This window comes from Myotis yumanensis, unplaced genomic scaffold (assembly GCF_028538775.1).
Source record: "Myotis yumanensis isolate MYYU_CA2020_CCGP unplaced genomic scaffold, mMyoYum1.0.hap1 SCAF_14, whole genome shotgun sequence".
Lineage (NCBI taxonomy): Eukaryota > Metazoa > Chordata > Mammalia > Chiroptera > Vespertilionidae > Myotis > Myotis yumanensis.
In genome coordinates this window covers 23,801,190-23,822,229 of record NW_027223765.1, presented here as the reverse complement: position 1 = coordinate 23,822,229, position 21,040 = coordinate 23,801,190, and the positions used below count along the sequence as shown (strand labels likewise).

The 21,040-nt window shown below is 45.1% G+C and overlaps 2 protein-coding genes across 4 annotated transcripts in view; one reads left to right on the top strand and one right to left on the bottom strand.

Annotated features, from left to right (window-relative positions):
• HACL1 (2-hydroxyacyl-CoA lyase 1) overlaps positions 1-541 on the bottom strand; it is a 55,552-nt gene extending 55,011 nt beyond the window's left edge. For all 3 annotated transcript variants that reach the window (XR_011473682.1, XR_011473681.1, XM_070433365.1), the window contains exon 1: positions 162-541. Coding sequence is in view for 1 of the 3 variants with exons in the window: in XM_070433365.1 (XP_070289466.1) it covers positions 162-242 (81 nt within the window). In the remaining 2 variants the exon portion in view is untranslated. The remainder of the gene's footprint in view (positions 1-161) is intronic.
• On the top strand, positions 424-21,040 carry BTD (biotinidase). Its single transcript, XM_070433366.1, has 4 exons — positions 424-506; positions 14,772-15,036; positions 18,461-18,610; positions 19,580-21,040. Exons 2-4 carry the CDS (start codon positions 14,788-14,790, stop codon positions 20,747-20,749), a joined length of 1,569 nt encoding a protein of 522 aa, XP_070289467.1. The 5' UTR covers positions 424-506; positions 14,772-14,787; the 3' UTR covers positions 20,750-21,040.

Sequence of the window (21,040 nt, the reverse complement as noted above, 5' to 3'; positions counted from 1 at the left end):
CCTCCGGGGCGCTAAAAGGAAAACTTCACGCGAACCTCCCTCCCTCCTTCCCAATTACACCCCCCGCCGCCCCCCGCCCCCGCGGCAATACCGGCTCCCAACACAGCTCGGCCCTCGCCGGCTCCCGTAGGAGCCCGTCCCCTCAGGCAGGTCCCTCGTACTTGCGCTTTCAGGGCCCGGGCGAGGACTGCAGCGCCAGACACCTGTTCCTCGCTTGCGTCGCCGAAGTTACTTTCCGACATCTTCCACCTCAAAGTTCAACACAGTCCCCCAGTCGGCGGCAAGCGGACCAGGAGCGGCCTGCACCTCTGACTGACAGGAGGAGGGCAACCCGCAGCATTAAATAGCCGGGCGGAAGAGGCGGGGCTGGAGTTAGTCCGCGCTCTGGGGGAAGCGTGAGTATTACTACATGCTCTCTCCGACTGGGACCTTCTGCACGTCCCTCCATTCGCGGGGTCGCTGTTGGAAGGCAAGGCTATCGGGACGCTGCGGCCTCTGCCGAGCAGGTAAGAAACCGAAACTCGGAGGCCTCTCCCCAAGGACCGGTGCTCCCGTTTCGGGCCCGCGTAGTCCCGGCGAAGGAGGACGGGGGAGGGGGCGTGGCCCGGCGCGGCGCGCTCCTGGCCCCGCCCCCGCCGCAAAGGCTGCTGGGACCAGGGCGGGTTCTAGGGTTAGGCAAAGTGGTTGCTGGGTCTTGTAGTCCTGCTTTCTCATCCCCTGTGTTCTAGGTTTTTTTGTTTTGTTTTGTTTTTTAATATATTTTATTGATTTTTTTTTACAGAGAGGAAGGGAGAGGGATAGAGAGTTAGAAACAGCGATGAGAGAGAAACATCGATCAGCTGCCTCCTGCACACCTCCTACTGGGGATGTGCCTGCAACCCAGGTACATGCCTTTGACCGGAATCAAACCTGGGACCCTTGAGTCCGCAGGCCGATGCTCTATCCACTGAGCCAAACCGGTCAGGGCTGTTCTAGGTTATTTACATGCGTTATTAACATATATGCTTTCTTTCATAATTTTGTGGCTGCAATCTGTGAAGCATCGTAACACACGTTCATTAAATCCGTAAGTAGACGGACGAGCACCCTTTACCCCAGTATTGTAGATGAGAACAGTGTTAAAAAGCAGGAGGTAAAGTAACTTGCCCAGAGCCACTGGACCCAGACCATGCTTCAGACTCCCAGTCTTGTGCCCTATTCCCTTGGGCCCCAACAGATAAGAATCTAGTTACTTTTGACCATTGTTTTCTCAAACCCGCATTTCTCTCTCCACTCTTGTCGTTCCAAAGTCAGTATATGTGGGTTTTCATAATTCTTAGATTCATTCCCTATTTACAACCAGCCCCTGCATCTGATAACCTTTTAAAACACATTGTTGAATGAAAAAAGATGCTTGCAATGTGCGATTTCTTAGGCTGTGGACTCAGGGTCATTAGGCCATCTGCTCAGTAACAGTCTTCAATCACAAAGAGTGGAACTCAAAAATACTTGAGGATGTGGAGTGTTTTAAAGCTGCTCTCTTATTTTGAATTGCATCCCAACTTGAGAACACTAGCTCTGTACTCATGCTTGAGAAATGAGATAATAAGTAAATGTATGATTGCCTGCCCTGGCCAGTGTGGCTCAATTGGTTGGACTGTCATCCTGTGCACTGAAGGGTTGAGGGTTCAATTCCCAGTCAGGGCACATACCCAGGCTGTGGTTTTGATCCCTGGTTGGGGTAGATATGGGAGGCAACTGATCGATGTTTCTCTCTCACATCTATGTTTCTCTCTCTTTCCCCCCTTCCCTTCTTCTCTCTCTAAAATAAAGGAAAAGTAAAATAAATGTATGATTGCCTGTTACCAAAGTAATACTATTGATTAATTTGGACTGTTGGTTAATTCAAGACTGGTTTGGCATTAACAGCACAGACTGTGTAGATGGTAATCAGTTCTCGGGTCCTGGGTGTCAAAAGAATTACTGATAGAATCACTCCAACTATGAGTTGGAATAAATCCCCTGATTTTAGATTAACTGGTTTTGCAAAAGGATTCTGCCCTTTAGCACAGGGAAAGGTCAGCGAGACTGTTGAAATTTGCTTTCACCTTTATACCTTTCAATTCAGGGCAAAGTTCCACTGTTCACTTGGGCCTGATGATTCAGCAGAATGAGGAGAGTACTTAACCTGCAGGAGTAGCAGGCACTGGGAGCAACTCCTTTCAATCTAATTATAATGACAACATTTCAGAATTATTTTGTAATTTGTCCAAGGCCATTTGTGCAGACTTTGTAAGGATTAGCCACATTCTTTATTACTTTCACAGATAATTTTCTTTTGTTGGGTATTTTATTGAGCTTTTATTTGTTTTGTTTTGTTTATTAATTTCTTTATTGATGGAAAAAGGTCAAAAGAGAAATAAGTTTAAATTTTTTTTAAAGGCTAACATAATGCCAACACGCTCTCCAAAGAGCAGAGCCAGTCATCAGAATTTTCATATCGATTATTCTATTTGTGGGTTCTGGAACTGAGATTATGAAAGAGTTATTTGGTGATTTTCTCCCATCTGGGTGAAGGAATATCCAAGCAACCAGGCAATTTCGTAAGAACTGAAAATATCGTGCCTGTGTTAATGGCAGAGTGAGGCCTCTATCCTTGAATTCAGCTAAGAGCATTTAGAGCAAAGAACTCTAATGCAAGTTTATTTAGAAAGTCACAGAGGTAGAAGAAGTGAACCAGTTGTGCTGCATGGACTCAGGAAATAAGTTTTAGAGGCAAAAGAAGGGCCTTTGGAACTTAGGAAAAAGAAAGCAAAGGTACATGCCTGAGGGAAGAAAGGGGTGAAAGTGAAGAGCTTTTGAGAGAGAGAAAGGGAAAAAGAAAGAGAAAGAGAGAAAAGAGTGCACCCTCAGTCCCTTGCCTTGAGGGTTTTTATCTGTTTTCGAAGGGCAGGAATTTCAGGGAAGGTCTCAAGGGATGATCTCAATAGAATATTCATCAGTTTTCCAGGCATGTCCTTTCAGGGTCATGGTCTCTGATTGGTCAGTACCAAGGCAGGTTATTAGTCATCACAGCTGGTCCTGATATCAGCAATGGCATCACCCCACCTGGCCTTGCTGTTTCTCTGGGCCTGGAGCTGAAATACAACTGAGGCCCAGTTGTTATCTCTAGTTTGATCAAAACTCTGTCTCTGTGGTCACCAGACTAGAGCAGGGGTCCTCAAACTTTTTAAACAGGGGGCCAGTTCACTGTCCCTCAGACCGTTGGAGGGCCCGACTATAGTTTAAAAAAAAACTATGAACAAATTCCTATGCACACTGTACATATCTTATTTTGAAGTAAAAAAACAAAACGGGAACAAATACAATATTTGTATTTGCATGTGGCCTGCGGGCCGTAGTTTGAGGACCCCTGGACTAGAGGCTTTATTCCTAAGGTTATTTGATGCTGACCAGAACCTCATTGTCCTGAGTACTTAATGCGTAAGGGAGTGGTGGTGCACGGGCTTGTATGGAAGTCTATAAGACTATTCTCCAGCTCTTTGTTCCTTCTCTAAGGGTGTCTAAACTACATGACTCCCAACATTCTAGGGGAGGAGAAGTCATTCTGTGGGTAATGAATAAAACTAAAAAAAAAAAAAAAAAGACCATACCCTTTTATGTAATGATGTTTACTTTGAATTTATATTAGTTCACACAAACACTCCATCCATGCTTTTGTTCCGGCCCTCCAGTCCAGTTTAACAACCCATTGTGGCCCTCGAGTCAAAAAGTTTGCCCACCCCTGTACTAGACTATAATACTTATTTTCCCAGTTTTGCTCATTGCTAGGCTCCCAGGACTTTTGGCTTTGGTGGCATTCCATACCTGGCTTATTGTTCCTGCTCTGCTCATGCCTATCTAACTGCCTACTCTATCACCTGGAGAAAATATATTCTCTAAAGATTTAAAACAGGGAGCTCTACAGGTGGTAACTCCTCAGGCCCCCAAATTATGATGGTATGTCTTATTTTCAGTGAATGAAGGACACTGAAAGTCCTCGTGATTATTTGAAAGCATAACACTAGCTAAACCTGTGAAAAGTAGTCTCACATTTTATTAAATATGATATATTTGGCCCAGCTGGTGTGGCTGAGTGGTTGAGCATTGACTTCTGAACTAGGAGGTCACGGTTAGATTTGCAGTCAGAGCACATGCCCAGGTTTTGGGTTGGATCCCCAATAGGGGGCGTGCAAGAGGCAGCTGATCAATGATTCTCTCTCATCATTGATGTTTCTCTCTTCCTCTTCCTTACTCTCCGAAATCAAGAAAAACATTTTTTTTTTAAGCTGTGGTACATTTACACAATAGAATACTATACAGCTGTAAAAAACATGAAGTGTTTGGCTATCAAATGAAATGAACTAGAGATTTTGTGATACATTATAGAATGGCTGAAATAGAAGAGAAAACTGAAATGAAATATCTTAAATGCAAACAAAAAGGAGGAAAAATAAGAAAACAGGAAATTTATGTAGAACACTATTTTTAAAACCAACATTAAAAATGGCACATTAGGAAATACGTTGTATGAAATATAAACATAAATATAATATAATAAATAATATAATAAAATCTATAATAATAAAACTGTAATATGCTAATTAGACCAGACATCCTTCTGGATGACCTACTGGAGGAAGCCGGGGCTGTGAGGGAAGCCCGGGTCCCAGGTGCCAGAGGGAAGAATCTGCAGATCTCTCTGTAGCTCCTGCTGGGTGGTCTCAGGCAGTGGCTGACTTTGCACCTCCTTGGAGATCCAAGTGCCAGTGTACCCAGTGGTCAAAGTGAGACCACACCAGATTACAACTCTTCAGATCCATAAGAGACACACTCATGGGGCAGAATCAGTGAGCACCAAAGCCCCACTGAAGGCAGTCCTGCCCCATAAGGGTGTTTCCAGCACAGCAGTTCTCCCATTGTAGACACAACTGGTCCTCACAGCCAATTGGTCTGGAGGTCAATTCTGCCCAGTGATACCAACCGCAATCAAGGCTTAAATACAACAAGACTGTGCACACAGCCCACAAAGGGGTGCACCAAGAGCGTCCACCTCAGGTGACTGGGGAGGCTGAGCCACTGGGCCCTATAGGACACCTAGCACAGAAAGCCACTCTATCAACACAGGGAAGCAGCCAAAATGCAGAGACAAAGAAACATGTCATAAATGAAAGAAATGGAGGAAAGCAAACTACTGGATATAGAGTTCAAAACCATGATTATAAGGTTACTCAAGAATCTTCTAGAAACCTCCAAGAAATTTAGGGAGACCCTCAAGGATATGAAAAAGGACCAATTAGAAATTAAGCATACACTGGCTGAAATAAAGAATAATATACAGAGATCCAACAGCAGACTAGAGGATCCCAAGAATCAAGTCAAAGATTTGAAATGCGAAGAAGCAAAAAACACCCAACCGGAAAAGAAAAAAGAAAAGAAAATCCAAAAATATGAAGATAATGTAAGGAGCCTCTGGGACAACTTCAAGTGTACTAACATCCGAATTATGGGGGTGCCAGAAGAAGAGAGAGAGTAAGATATTGAAAACCTATTTGAAGAATAATGACAGAAAACTTCCCCTACCTGGTGAAAGAAATAGACTTACAAGTCCAGGAAGCACAGAGAACCCCAAACAAAAGGAATCCAAAGAGGATCACACCAAGATACATCATAATTAAAATGCCAAGGGCTAAAGACAGAGAGAATATTAAAAGCAGCAAGAGAAAAACAGTTACCTACAAGGGAGTACCCATACGACTGTCAGCTGATTTCTCAAGAGAAACTATGCAGGCCAGAAGGGAATGGCAAGAAATATTCAAAGTGATGAAGAGCAAGAACCTACAACCAAGATTACCCAGCAAAGCTATCATTTAGGATTGAAGGTCAGATAAAGAGCTTCACAGATAAGAACAAGCTAAAGGAGTTCATCACCACAAAACCAGTATTATATAAAATGCTGAAGGGTATTCTTTAAGATGAGGAAGAAGAAGAAAAAGGTAAAGATAAAAATTATGAACAACAAAGTGACAACAAATACGTATCTATCAACAAGTGAATCTAAAAACCAAGTGAATAAAAAATCTGATGAACAGCATAAACTGGTGAATATAATAGAATCAGGGGCATAGAAAGGGAGTGAACTGACAATTCTCGGGGGGAAAGGGGTGTCGGGGGAGCGGGAAGAGACTGGACAAAAATCGAACACCTATGGACGAGGACAATGGAGGGGCGGTAAGGTGATGGGGTGGGGTGGGAACCGGGTGGAGGGGAGCTATGGGGAGAAAAAAGAGGAACAACTGTAATAATCTGAACAATAAAGACTTACTTTTTAAAAAAAGAAAGAAAGAAAACAATGCTTTTTAATATATATGCACCCAAGTAGGGAGCACTGAAATATATAAAACAACTACTCACAAAACTAAATGGAGAAACAGATCAAAACACAATCATAATTGAAGACCTTAATACTCCATTGATAGCTTTAGACATACCAACAAAACAGAAAATCAATAAAGAACTATCAGCCTTAAATGAAACTCTAGATCAAATGTTCATAATTGACATTTCCAGAACCTTTCATCCCAGAATATAAGATTATACAGTCTTCTCCAGTGCACATAGTTGGGTCACAAAACTAGCATCAACAAATTCAAGAAGATTGAAGTTATACCAAGCATATTCTCTGTCCACAAAGCCTTGAAACTAGAAATCAACTGTAAAAAGGAAGTAATTAAACCCATAAATATGTGGAGATTAAATAACATACTACTAAAAATGACTGGGTCAAAGAAGAAACAAAAGATGAGATAAAAAAATATATGGAGACAGCCTCATCTGAGGCTGTCCTTTCCTGGGCTCAACTGCTTGATGGAAGAATAATTTTCTTGCAGCTGTAGAACTCCTGGTGGCTTGATTCTTTAAGGACAGCAGGAAGGAAAGGGTCTAATAGACTACCTACCAGCTACTCCTGTTTTATTTTTTTTAATCAGGAACTTTATTTAAACAGATGTTACTGGTGTAACAAGCGGTTCCACAGAGACATTCATGTCAAGGCAGAGAGATAAGCTCTGCGTCCTTGAACTGACCTGGATCAAATTTGGGAGTGAGGTGGGGGGATTTCTTTTCCCTAGTATAAATACTTTGCTGCTCATTTTCACTAGAGATGGTGGAAACACTGAAATCTGCCCACATTGTATCAACCCTATTGGAGAGGCATGTGGGAAATAAAGGTGATGGTTTAGATGCAGGTTTTTCTTTGATGTGAGGGAAAGAGAGGAGTCAGAATGTAGGTTCTACATGCCTTTATCCTCCCGCCTAGTGGTCCTCCAAGTGTGACCCCAGGCCAGGAGCATCAGCATCAGCCTCACCTGGGAATGTGTTAGAAAATGCATCTTCCCAGGCCCTACCCCAGACCTGCTGAATCATAATGTCTGGGCATGAGGATCAGGGACCTGCTGTTCACGCCCTCCAGGGGACCCAATGTCAAGCCTGCATTTGAGAAGCCCTGCTCTGGTTTGACCACCTGGAATTTCTCTTAGGAGTGCCACTTTGAATTTCTGTAATTCTGCCAGCTGCGTTGAAGACTCCATGGTGGTCTTTGAAGGTTCGACTGATAAATGACCCCCATTCTTCAATATGTGCTAGGAGGGTTGCACCAGGAGCCTGTCTCGTCTGTTCTCACCACTAATCAGTCCTGGAGCATTCTCTCACCATAAAGATAGGATTTTACCATCTGCTTTCACTGCTTTATGTGGCAGGAAGATAAAACGAGATGTCAAAATGGCTTAAAAACAATAACATGTAACATACAAAATGCAATGTGGCATCAATATAGAATCTTGTCCTGCTAGCTCCCTTAACTTAGCCAGGTTTCCCCATGCACGCGCTGTCTGTAACAGTGTTGGGGGTTGCATCGCCTTGTACTCTAGCCACATCCTTGGGGTGCGTGACTATAAGATAAGAAATCACAACAAATTTATGCAATAGGTCCTAGGAAGGTGGCAAATGGAAAACAGCTTTTATGAGATGTGAATCTTTGAAAGTCAAATGTTTTCTGTTTGTTTTGTTTGTTTGTTTGTTTGTTTTCACTGTAAAAGAGATAGCTGACATATTAGAAAGGAGGGGAAAAGCCATCCATTTATTGTTTAAGAATCCCTCTGCTATTGTGGTCCTTGGATTAATGACACTCAGTTTGTCCACGGGGTGGCAGTAGCAAACCTATAGAATCCTTCTCAGCTGGGGCTTTTTTTCTGTCTGCACAAAATGAAAAAGAGCCTTCTTACATTCAACACCTTCAACACCTGGGCATTTCAGGGAAAGGTTTTGTTTGACTTAAGTTATGAAGATAATTTCCCATTTGAGAAAAGAAGGATGACATGTTTAAGTTCAAGAGTCATGATCCCTTGATTGCTCATTTAGTGCTCTAAGACAAATTACTCTAGCCAACAGAGCAGAAACAGGCCTGAAGACAAAGGCCTGGTCCACAGTTATACTTCTGCATATCACTCTTTTTTCTCCAAGATAAATAAATAGCTGGAATTTTTAAAAAGGTGAAATCACAAGTTACCAGTTTAACTGAGAGGCTTGGTAACTTGTTCACTGTTTCTTGTGAGTTCAACCTTAGAACTTTAACCTCATCATCAGTTGCCACTCACACTTGACATATCCCACTAAGACATCAAGAGTCTTGGTGGTGCCCTAACTGGTTTGGCTCAGTGGATAGAGTGTCGGCCTGCGGACTGAAAGGTCCCAGGTTCGATTCTGGTCAGGGGCATGTACCTTGGTTGTGGGCACATCCCCAGTAGGGGTGTGCAGGAGGCAGCTGATTGATGTTTCTCTCTCATGGATGTTTCTAACTCTCTATCCCTCTCCCTTTCTCTCTGTATAAGGTCAATAAAATATATTTTAAAAAATGCAGGCTTGCCGAAACCGGTTTGGCTCAGTGGATAGAGCGTCAGCCTGCGGACTGAAAGGTCCCAGGTTCGATTCCGGTCAAGGGCATGTACCTGGGTTGAGGGCACATCCCCAGTGGGAGATGTGCAGGAGGCAGCTGATCGATGTTTCTCTCTCATCGATGTTTCTAACTCTCTATCTCTCTCCCTTCTGCTCTGTAAAAAATCAATAAAATATATTTTTAGAAAAAAAAAATGCAGGCTTGATGTGGGACTTGCATACCAACAGTGGCAAGGAGAGTCTCTGCTTCTTAAATAAAAAAATAATAATAAAGAGTCTCGGTGGTGGGTGGGTTTGCACAAAGCTCTTAAAGCAAGAACCATTGTGGGACTTCTTGTTCTAGGGGACAGTCATGGATTGTTGGGGTCCTGCCCCAGCAGGTCCAGGGGTTCCCAAAGGTGTAGACAGAGTCGGCGAAGAAGGAATGACATGGAGACAGCGTTCAGTTGATCAGCATAGCCAGGTTCTCTCTTTAGGTTCTCCAGCCAAGTTCTGTAGCTAGGTTCTCCAGCCAGGTTCTGTCTTTATTCTCCTGTTACATCTGTATTTATACCAGTTGATTTTAATCCTATCCATTCTATTCCAAAGGTTAGGGCATTTGTTATCTCCATTCCAAGGTCACTACTCTATTGTTCTGTTAAGCTTCAAGGAAGTAACTGAAGGAGAGTATCCTGAGTAAAGATTATGTAGTTTAAGCGTGATTGTTCGTAGTTAAAGTGATTAACTACCCACCTGGCACTTAGTTAAGGGGTTTTACTGATTTATTCCCTTCCTTAGTCCTGTTAATCCCTAACTCCAGGGAAAAATCCCCACCTGGGGAAACAACCTTTCTTGGAGAAGTAACCTTGGTTAAAACACATAGTGCTAAGTAGGGGAACAAACATATTAAGAACAGTATGCCATATACGCCAGGTCCCTTGAAACATATGCTGTGCAGATGTTTCTTCCCTGCAGCAACTGTGTCAAGCAGCAAGGATGGACCGGCTTCCGGCAATGGATGAGTTCATGTCTAACACTGCCAGCAGGGAGAAGAAGAAAACAAGAGGCTTTCTAGGAAATGAACGATCTCTTTTGGGATTTCTTTCAATTCATTATGTAAATTCGAAGGGGATGGATATTATTTCTCCTGCTTATGTAAAAGGACTTGAACATGGAAATCACAAAATTCATGAGAATAGGTGTAGAACAGTGTTTTTCTTGGCTTCCTGTCTGACAGACTTGGAAACATACACCCAGCTGATTACTAATGACTTACTCAGGCCTTGTCCCAGAGGATGTGACATTTCCTCTGCCGACTTTGCCTGCCTCCTTTCCCAAGGAGGGATCGTTACTCTCCCCGACAAGTAGAGTGACAAGTTCTTTTGTTAACAGGATCAATAGGTCTATATATAATCTTTAAATATATATCCCTGCCTCTGAAATTATCTTATTAAGAATACCTTAATAATAATTCTCTCATTTTATTGCAAAAGGCACTATTGTACTAGAGTGGCTAGGAAGGAAACAGCTAATTATCAGGATGAGTCACTTAAGGTGGGAAGAAGCTCCTTGGGTGTAAAAATATCTGGTAATTGACATGTTACCAAATTTCTGAAAAATGGATTTCCATGTGATTTAGACTTTGTTTTTTTTTTTTTTTTCCTTCTAGATCACAGAAACCTTCCTGGTTAGGATTAGTATTGGGGGAGTACTTTCCATTCTGAAATGAGAAACAGAGGCCTCTGTAGGCCAGTTGAAAGATCCGGATGCTTGCTAAAGATGGCACTCCAGAAGATCTCTTCCCACCCATCAGGGATTTTCTGTCTGCCCCATCTTTCCTCTTGGCACGCTGGAAAGTCTCAGGTTTTCATTCTGCAGGAGGGGGAGGCCTGCGAAATTCTGAGCAGAGGAGCGTCATGACTGACTCAGGCTTTAACTGGATCTCACCTGTCCTTCTACTGAGATGAGAACAAAGAGGGCAGTGGCAGCTGCAGGGAGGTGTGTGGAGGCCAGGGAGGGGTCCCCTGTTATTTCTCCCTCTGACTTCATTTTCTGCTGCCTTCCCCTGATTCCTGGGCTCCAGCCAACTGTTCTCCTTGCTGTTTCCTGAACCTTCCCAGGAAGATTACACACGGGTTGACTGAGCCATTTGCTCCAAGTGGGACACTGTTCCCCAGGCATCCAAATGGCCTCCTCTCTCACCTTCTTCAGGCATCACCTTCTCATTGAGGCCTTCCCTGACCATACTGACTAAAACTCTTCCTCATTCAAGCCAGGTCCTTCCTCCCTCTTCACTGTCTTCTGCATTGGTCATCTGGCCCGCTAGATACTTATTTGATTGTGGTTGTCCGTCTTTCCATACATCCAGAGCAGGCGCTCCATGAGGAGAGGCTGGGCCTGTTCACTGCTGTATCCCTGACACCTGCATCTGTATCTGGCACACAGTCGGGTGCCCCATGGATGTTGACATGAGCCCTCCTGGCGCTGCTGTTTCCTAGCAGTGGGATTCAGGGCATCCCACAGGCCGATGCCCCCATCCCAGAGCATGTCAAGCAGGGTGTGAAAGCGCAGGTCATCTCAATGGTGCCTTCATGCTGGACCCTTCCTGAAGTTCAGTCTCACCTGTCACGTGCCCTCCAATGCAAGGGGAGCATAGCTACTTGTATAGACAAGCACATACTTCTCGAGACCATCTTGTTTATGGTCCAGGTCTTGGCCAGCTCTAAAGGTGGATCAGTTGCTGGCTCTCCAAGAACCTCATGACTTTCCAGAGCCCCCTTGTTCCCAGGAAGCCCTCTCATCCCCAGCCCACTGTGCAGGCGTCATGAGCCAGCATCTGGCAAGCACTGGAAACTGTCCATTCCAGTCCCACCTGCTGTGCCCTTCAGAGGAGTCCCTGCCTTGACCTTGTTTGGTTTTTCCTGAGACAGTCCTGTAGGGTCAAATAAAGAGGGGAAACCAGCATTTGCAAATTTGGTTAAAATGGCAGCTATTGGCTATTTCCCCACTCTTCAAAAAGGCAAACCGTTATTCCTATTTTTATTGTAATTACTCATTCTCGCCTACCTCATTAGGCTTGCTTCTTTCAAGCATGAATACCTGGTTGAATCTGCATAACCTCTTATTATCACCCACCTCTGTTCACGCACAAATAAGTGCCATTTACTGCTCTCCTGCCTGGCTCCTTTTGCAAATAAGCTAGATTTTATTTTCTCAAGCTAGAGAGTAATGTGATATCTTGCTGTTTCCACAGTTTCCTTGTTTTGCTGGCTTGCAAGTCTGTGAGACTTCAACAAATGTTCCGTGTTCCCAGACCTGTGGTAACAGCTCTTAGTTGAGAAAGGGGGCTGCTGTGAGCGCCACTCTTGGCCCCAGGAACTCCTGACCTGCCTCCATCAGGCACTGGTTCGAATGCCTTCTCTCACACACACCCCAGCCTCAGTTTCCCCACTTCTTAGTGAGGCCATAGCCTTATACCTTAGCAATATTGTGACTATGACTTTGAAAATGCAAGTTTTCCCCCAAAACCACTCCCCGTTATCATCATTACGAAAGCAGAGATGGAATGGAAAATAGATTGTGAGACTTTAAAAATTATTCTTTGCTGGTCTTCAGAGGCAAAATTTAGATAAGAAAGCTTATCAATCATACTTTTGTTTCTACTCAAAATCCCGTGACTGCTCACTCAAAGGCCCCTTGTTCTGATCTTAAAACATTGTGGACAGTGTCCCAGATGAATGGCAACAAGTCCTGGGGTTTGGTATTTGGATGGTACATTTATTCCCTGGGGAAAGAAGCAACAGTGTGAGAGGGGGCAGGGTTGAGGGCAGAATGCCTTATTTGGAGAAGTATTTGATTTTCTGAGGATAGTAACTGAGCATCGCTAGTCCTTGTTCTGTTGCTGAAAATAATTATGGTTACTTTTGATTCTGGAACGTTTAAGAAGAAAGAAAAAAAAGAAATTTGCAGCCTGGACAATTTGGTTTTGAAATGCAAACACAGGCATTATGAGTCAAACTTGGGCAGGGCGTCATTTCATTTTGAAAGAGCAGCAATATGATTCCTCGATTTGTCTTTGTTCTCTTGGTGTTTAATCCGGATTCCTGGGCAGTTGGTCAGCCCCAGCACATCTCCCCAGAGCATGTGGCTGGGCCTTGGCACACCACTGGGTGAATCGTGCCCCGAGGGTGGGGCTCCAGCTGAGGCCAGGCTGATTTTCAAGGCAGAATTGGACTCTACACGTTAAAACACTTAGTAACACATTATGGACAGTGTGGTGATTGGGGAAAGGGAGAGGGATTTGGGGGAAGGGAGGGAGGATAAATGGTGATGGACGGAGACCTAACTTAGGGTGGTAAACATACAATACAGTGTACAGATGATGTGTTGTGGAATTGTGCACCTGAAACCTGTATAATTTTGTTAACCAGTATCACCCCAATAAAATCAATATAAAGGGGGGAGAGAGAGAAATAAAAATTCCTATTTGGGGGGGAAAAAAGGTACACAGAAGTGTCATTGTAAGTGACACAATTTATAATTTACTTTTAATCTCTTATGGTAGGAACTACAAAGCTAAGGTCACTTTCTAGAAAATTCTAGTTTATTTTCTAGAAAATTGCATTTTTGTCACTACAGAAGGTTTTTTTTTCCCAAATAAGTATGCTTTCCAGCAAGAGTTTTAGAGTCACAGAGACAGAGGTTGAGAAGTGATGATGGGCAATGGCAATTGTCAAGTTCAAGGAGGAAAAAGTCATGGTGTGGTTGGGACACTTCTTGTTATCTATATATATAAAAGCCTAAGTGAACATTACGACCAAACGACCGGAACAACCAGTTGACCAGTCGCTATGACGCGTACTGACCACCAGGGAGCAGACGTTCAATGCAGGAGCTGCCTGTGGTAGTCAGTGTGCTCCCACAGCCAACCTCCTGCGCCGCCGCCCCCCCCCCCCCCCCCACGCTACCCCTGGCTGGCTGGCTAACCTCCCATGGCCCCTCCCCCCAGCCAACCGGCCCCCACATTGGCTCCAATCTGAGGGCCAGCTGGCCAACCTCCCATGATCCCACCCCCCAGGCCCTGATTGGGGGGGGGGGGGCAGCAGGCCAACCTCCCATGGTCCCTTCTCCCCGCCGGCCGGTCCCCCCCAATCAATAGGCCTTGATCACCGGCCAGGCCGAGGGACCCGACCCGTGCACAAATTCATGCACCGGGCCTCTAGTCTATTCATAACAGAGTCCATCCTGGCATTCATGTGGAATTCAGCAGCTTCTCTGCACCAAGTAAAGGAAGTGATGCTGAGTAAAGGGAGTCTTACCTTTCATATTCATTACTAACCAAAGGAATGCAGGGAGAATGTTAATCCACTCTGTTTTTACAACTAGGAAAGCCAAGCTGTGTTATTAGACTCACAACAGTCATAGTTGGTAAGGGTGATTGACCTGTAGTATGCTTGTGTGCATAAAGGGCAGGCTGTGGGATGTGGACTATGTCACAGAATCATGTGAAACAATCGGAATAATTATTGTTGCCCAAAATGTAAGTGTGCAGCCAGAGGAGAGATTAGTGACGCAGACACTGGGTCTGTTTTGGAAATGTTCTAAAACCAGACTATTAACACAGCGAGCCATTTTAAACACAGCGACGTGTTTGGAGAGAAACACATACCCTTTTATTAGGAACATGAAACAAACTCTTTGAGCGGCAGCACCACGGCGGGTGAGGTTAATTGCTGGGAATTAATAAATCACAGTTGCAAAAGCGAAGTTCCTGGCAGGATTCTTTATTCAGCTGTTTTTCCCCGGGCCTCGTTACATTCCAGATTTACGGTCTCCATCATGTCTGGAGCCTGCAGTCCCCTCGCTCTTCTCCTCTGCGGCTGTTATGCAGTGGCCCTGGGAGCCCACACCAGGGAGCGTGGCGTGGCGGAGGATGGCGACACTGAACAGTACGTGGCCGCGGTGTACGAGCACCATTTGATCTCGAGTCCAAACCCTCTAGCTCTCACCAGCCGCAAGCAGGCCTTGGAGCTGATGAACCAGAACCTGGACATCTATGAGCAGCAAGTGATGACTGCAGCCCAAAAGGCAAGGCATGCTCCCGGGGCAGAGCCTCAGCTTGTCTCCCAGAACCAGGGGAGTTGCCCTTCAGCCCTGGGTCAGGGGTTCCTGCAGCCCCTCTGCAAAGGCGGCTGAAGCAGAAAGTGGGCGAGAGCGTGGCTGCTCAGAGAGTGGTCCGTGGACCAGCGGTGGCAGCAGCCCTTCCGAGCCTGTGGGACATGCAGAATGTGGGCCCCGTCCCAGACCCGCTGAATCAGACCTACGTGTTAGCAAGATCCCTGGGCGATGCTTTTCACTGCAAGTCTCAGAAGCCGGGGCTGGGTCCCTGGTCTGGAATGTGGCTGAGTGGAGGAATTGCTTGGCCGGTTTTAAACAAGTGTGGGTGCCTGGGTCCCACGCCTGCAGAGTTGGATGGGCTATGGGCTGGCGGGCTGGGCCTTGGGATTTTTAAAGCTTCCCAGGGGATTCTGACGTGCAGGAAATCTGAAAACCACCAGGCACAGTGGCGTGTCCTGCCTTCTGGGGCATTCTGAGTTGCCCTGACATAGGAGGCATCCACAGAACCGCTGTTTGCTGCCTTCAGATGGTTTGGGGTTTATTTCTGGTCTCAGGGCCAGACCGTGAACAGTCCTGAGAACTCAGTGCAGACAGAACTGAGCCCAGAGGCACAAAGGGAGCTCGGTGCCAGCCTTTGTGGAGGCTTCCTGCTTGGCCCTCGCTGCCAGCGCCTGCCAGGAAGGGTGGGGCAGAGGGAAATGTCGGTGCCAGATGTTACTATAAGAAAATGCCCTGATGGGAAACCCATAACCAAAGGGAAGTTTGGGGTTTAACCCTGTTGGTGGGGTGGGAAGCCCAGCTGCTGGAGGAAGCCCTGTTCCGCCTCCACGTGAGAAGAACGTCCCTGTGTCTGTGAGTTTAGGGGACAGACCAGTCATGCCAACAGGTCCTGCCCCAGACGGTCCCTGTCTCGGGTCAGGGTGGACAGGACTGCCTGGACAGCACTCTCTGTGACTACATTGAAAAATTCTAGCCTACAAGGCATTCGAGCACGTGAACTCACACACACACACACACACACGCACACACACAACTAATGTTGGAAGGGAGCTTAGAGACCTGGTGCAACTTCTGATGGGTGACACTCTTCTCTATTGTTCCCAACCCGACATCCGGTTTCTCCTTAAACATCCTCCATGGCCCAGAGCTCCCGTCCCACAGGTCGGGATGAAAAGGAGTCCAGCTTAGAGATATTAGGCTGGTCAGTCTCCTGGGTTGGCAACCGTAATTCCTCAGGAGTTCTTGATCTCATTGAGTTATCAGAAAGGTGCGCAAGTCACTTGTCAGGAATGTCACCTACTTCCCAAACGGTCCTACAAAGGATTGGTAATACATCAGACCCAACATTCTGCCCCAGCTCAGGTTTGGTTCCTCTTCTCATTCCTGGCAGATATGTACTCAGGACATCCAACTCGATTTTAATATTAATCTAATATCTATACATAACTTCAATGTCATTTTCTATTAAAAAACCATTCAATACTCTCAAAGTTTTGTTTTTACTAAAGGAAGTCAAGTATAATTTTCAAAAAGTTAAAACTATGAGTCATATAAATACAGAATGAACATGTGTCAAAGCTTTTCTTGAACTCATTAATTTAGTAAGGAACTAGTAAGATGATAAATCTGGTTTAACCAAGAATAGTGTGTGTCAGTCAGATGAATATGGTCGTGAATTTGTCAATAGATACAAAACTGGCCACTGTCCTGTGGGGCAGTAAAATTGTGGTCTTTAGCGTAATGTTTTATTAAATAGCAAAGCCAAACAGTGGTACATTCACTGGAGAAATAGTCTGAGTGAGGTTAATTAGTGCCCTCGTGTATCTTGGAAAGGCTTGTATTCTTCCTCTTGCTTTATTTCCAAGTTTTCGAAAATGTTCCCTTACATTTATCTCATACTCTGCTGCAGGAGTGTCCATTGGTGTAATTTTTCTGGAAAGCTACTTGGCAGTGTATGTTAAGAACATACAACTTCTACCCTTGACATAGTAATTTCACTTAAAATCAAAGATCCAATAGAAGAAATAATCAGAGATCCAATCAAAGATTTGTGTACAACACTCATTATTCATGAAGTGTTTTGAACACCCTGTATGCAGATGGTCATCACTGTTTTCTTTTTATCACAAAAATTGGTAACAATTCAACCTTTCAATGATAGAGAATAGTCCGTGGTGTCCTCTTAAATTAAATGTGGCCATTACCAATGATATTTTTAAGGTATCTTTGTGGTCTTGATGTTTTATGAAGTGAGAAAGTCAAGATGGAAAACTTACTTATCTCAATTAGACACACACACACACAGAGAATGAAAATAGCCAACATATTAACAATAAGTATCTTTATGTCACAGGATTGTGAATTCTTACTTTATATTTTCTGTCTTCCAAGTTTTCTAACGTTAAACTTTTGAAAATTTTATAACCAGAAAAAAATGTATAAAGAAAGTTTTCAGTGCATTCCAGAAATAAGTGACTCATATGGCCCATTATTTTTGATTATTCATGCCTCCTCTGCCTTCCTCCCCCTTTCACTTTGGGGCAATATCCCAGGCTTGACATTTGAAGCCACGGAAGCGGAGAATAGCAGAAGCAGGAGGCCCTGGTACTGAGAGCTGAGGGCTGTCCAGCTTGTTTGGGTTTCGTAGGTTGCTGCAGGCATCACAGGGAGCCCAGGTGTCTCCAGCTGTGGGAAAAGGCTTGTAGTGTGGTCAGGGTTCCGCAGGGAGCCTCCTGATGCCCAGTTGGAGAGTTGCAAGTCAGAGCAAGTCCTTGTTTCTATGCTGAAATCAACGCGCTTGACTCTTACCCACCAGCCCAGTGGGTCGCAGCCTTGGCTGCAGGGTTAGAGTCACCTGGGAACATTTGAACAAACACTGTTGCCAGGACCCCATTCGTAATCAGTCAAAGCAGACTTTAGTGTGGACCCCAGCATCACCCCGACACAGGAGTCTTTTTCAGAAGTTCTCCATCTGATTTCAGTACACAGCAAAGGTTAAAAACTCCTGGACTGGAGCTACCACATCTGTTAATGAGCCCAATAATTATGGCCTTTTGTAGTTGGCCCCTATCTCCTACTGCATCGCCAAGAACTCCAAACCCCTAACTGTTTGTCAAGCCCCTGCTGCCTTCAACCCTCCTTCCCTGGACATGCCCCCAGGTACATGGTTGTTGCCAGAGGACTTTGTCTTTGTTCCCTCAGAATTAGGCTAAGTGAGACAGCTCCCCCAAGACTAAGATCCCTGATGAGAGTTCAGCCACTGGTTTGTAACCTCTGGGTCCTGCCTGGGATACAGCAATTGCTTGATGGCTGTCAGATGAATGAACGAATGAATGAAGTGGTATTTCCCATGATCTGATAACATACTGTATATTTGGATGTTTTTGACTTACAGGGTGTACAGATTATAGTGTTTCCAGAAGATGGCATTCATGGATTCAACTTTACAAGAGCATCCATTTACCCATTTTTGGACTTCATGCCGTCTCCCCCATTGGTCAGGTGGAACCCATGCCTGGAGCCCCACCGATTCAATGACATGGAGGTGTGTGAGTATCCCAGCCGTCCTCTCAGTCAGCCAAAGGCATCCAGAAATGAACCGAGCCAGGGGCCAAAAGCCAAGACATGTGAAATGAGACTGAAAGGAGACCCTAGGATCCTAAAAAATGAAACCCAAACTCCCCAAACTTCATGTGCCACACATTCATCGTGTTAAAGAATGTCAGATATCACAAGCCATTTACTCATCTATGGATCGTTCTGTTTATCAGTTATGCAAGAAATACATGAATATATGCTTATAGAGCAAATAAAGAAAGAAATGAGAGCCAACCTTCACTACCCCACACCCTCATCCTACTTTCCTTCCACGAGAAACTGCCATCAACAATTAGATGTGCATCTAACTCTTATCTGTTTTTTTCTATGCATTTTATAATTGATACCCTTTTTTTAACCTGCTCTATGCTTATTCTTTTTTAACTCTTGCTATTATAAACTATCTCAATGAATATCCTTGTACACATATTTTTGTAAACATGTCTAAGTTTTTCTGAAAGGTGAGAGTCCTAGAAATGGAATTTCTCAGCAGAAAGATAGGCACAGTTTTAATTGTTTTAAAGATTTTTATTTCACTTCACATCCCCAGTAACAGTGTATGAGTGCCTGTTTTCCCACCTTTTGGTCCATGTAAGACAGAATAATCTTTCGAATTTCTGCCAATCTTATGAAGGTAAAAAAAAACCCCTCATTATTTTAATTTGCATTTCCTTAGTACTAATAAGGTTGAACATCTTCTCAGACGTTTGTTGGCCATTTGTATTTGTTCTTCTCTGAGGTCTTCCTTTCCTCTGTACAATTTTAGTAGTGGTTGCTTTTTATTGATTTATGATAGCTCTTTATATATTATGGACACAATACAGGTACTTTCTATTTTAAAATTATATGGCCAAAGGCTGAATGTTAAAAAATCCATTTACTTATACATTTGTTTATACCTTATTTTCCCCTCCAGGTCCTCCAGCGCCTGAGCTGTATGGCCATCCAGGGAGGGATGTTCCTGGTGGCCAACCTCGGGACGAAGCAGCCTTGTCATAGCAGTGACCCAGGGTGCCCACGGGATGGAAGATACCAGTTTAACACGAACGTCGTGTTCAGCAGTAACGGAACCCTCTTAGACCGCTACCGCAAGTACAACCTCTACTTTGAGGCAGCTTTCGATACCCCTCCCCAGGTGGACCACATTATCTTCGACACACCCTTTGCTGGCAAGTTTGGCATCTTTACCTGCTTTGATATATTGTTCTTCCGCCCGGCCATCGAACTCCTCCGAGACCCCGAGGTGAAGCACGTCGTGTTTCCGGCCGCCTGGATGAACCAGCTCCCGCTCTTGGCAGCCATTCAGATTCAGAGTGCTTTCGCCAGAGCCTTCGGTGTCAACTTGCTGGCTGCTAACATCCACCAGCCGTCTCTGGGGATGACTGGAAGTGGCATACACACGCCTCTGAAGTCCGTCTGGCACCATGACACGGAAAACTTCACAGGTCACCTTATCATTGCCCAGGTAGCCAAAAACCCACAGGGTCTCGGTACAGAGAATGCCACAGAGGAAATGGACCCATCCCATAGCAGATTTTTAAAACTCTTGGCGGGCGATCCGTACTGTGAGAAGGATTCTCAGGAAGTCCATTGTGATGGGGCCCCTAGATGGAACATGAATGCCCCTCCCGTGTTTCACGCCGAGATGATGTATGACAATTTCACCCTGGTCCCGGTGTGGGACAAGGAGGGCTACCTGCGAGTCTGTGCGAATGGCCTCTGCTGCCATTTACTTTACCAGAGGCCCACTGTGTCCGAAGAGCTGTATGCCCTCGGGGTCTTCAATGGCCTCCACACCGTGCACGGCACTTACTATGTTCAAGTGTGCGCCCTGGTCAAGTGTGGGGGTCTCGGCTTTGAGACCTGTGGGCAGGAGATCACGGAGGCCACGGGGTTGTTTGAGTTCCACCTGTGGGGTAACTTCAGTACTTCCTATATCTTTCCTCTGTTTCTGACCTCAGGGATGACCCTGGAAGCCCCTGACCAGCTGGGCTGGGAGAATGACCACTACTTTCTGAGGAAGAGTGGACTGTCCTCGGGCCTGGTGACGGCAGCCCTCTATGGGCGGCTGTATGAGAGGGACTAAGGAAAGTGAGGGCTGGGCTCTGGCTACCGCTTAGACAGCCCTGAACTTGCACAGGCCACGGCTCACAGCACTGGGACCACCTCTACCCATCCTGGGAGCTGGGGGAAGAAACAGGGGAGGCAGATTCCCCCAGCGTCTCTTCCTCTTCCATGAAAATTATTGAGCCATTTTTTTTTTTTTTGTATTTTCTACCCACATTTATCTTTTCCAAGCCACATCTTCCTCCAGCAAATCTCTCCTTACACAATTGGCGTTGAGAGTTAAACAAAATAAATGCCGGTTTATATTGTA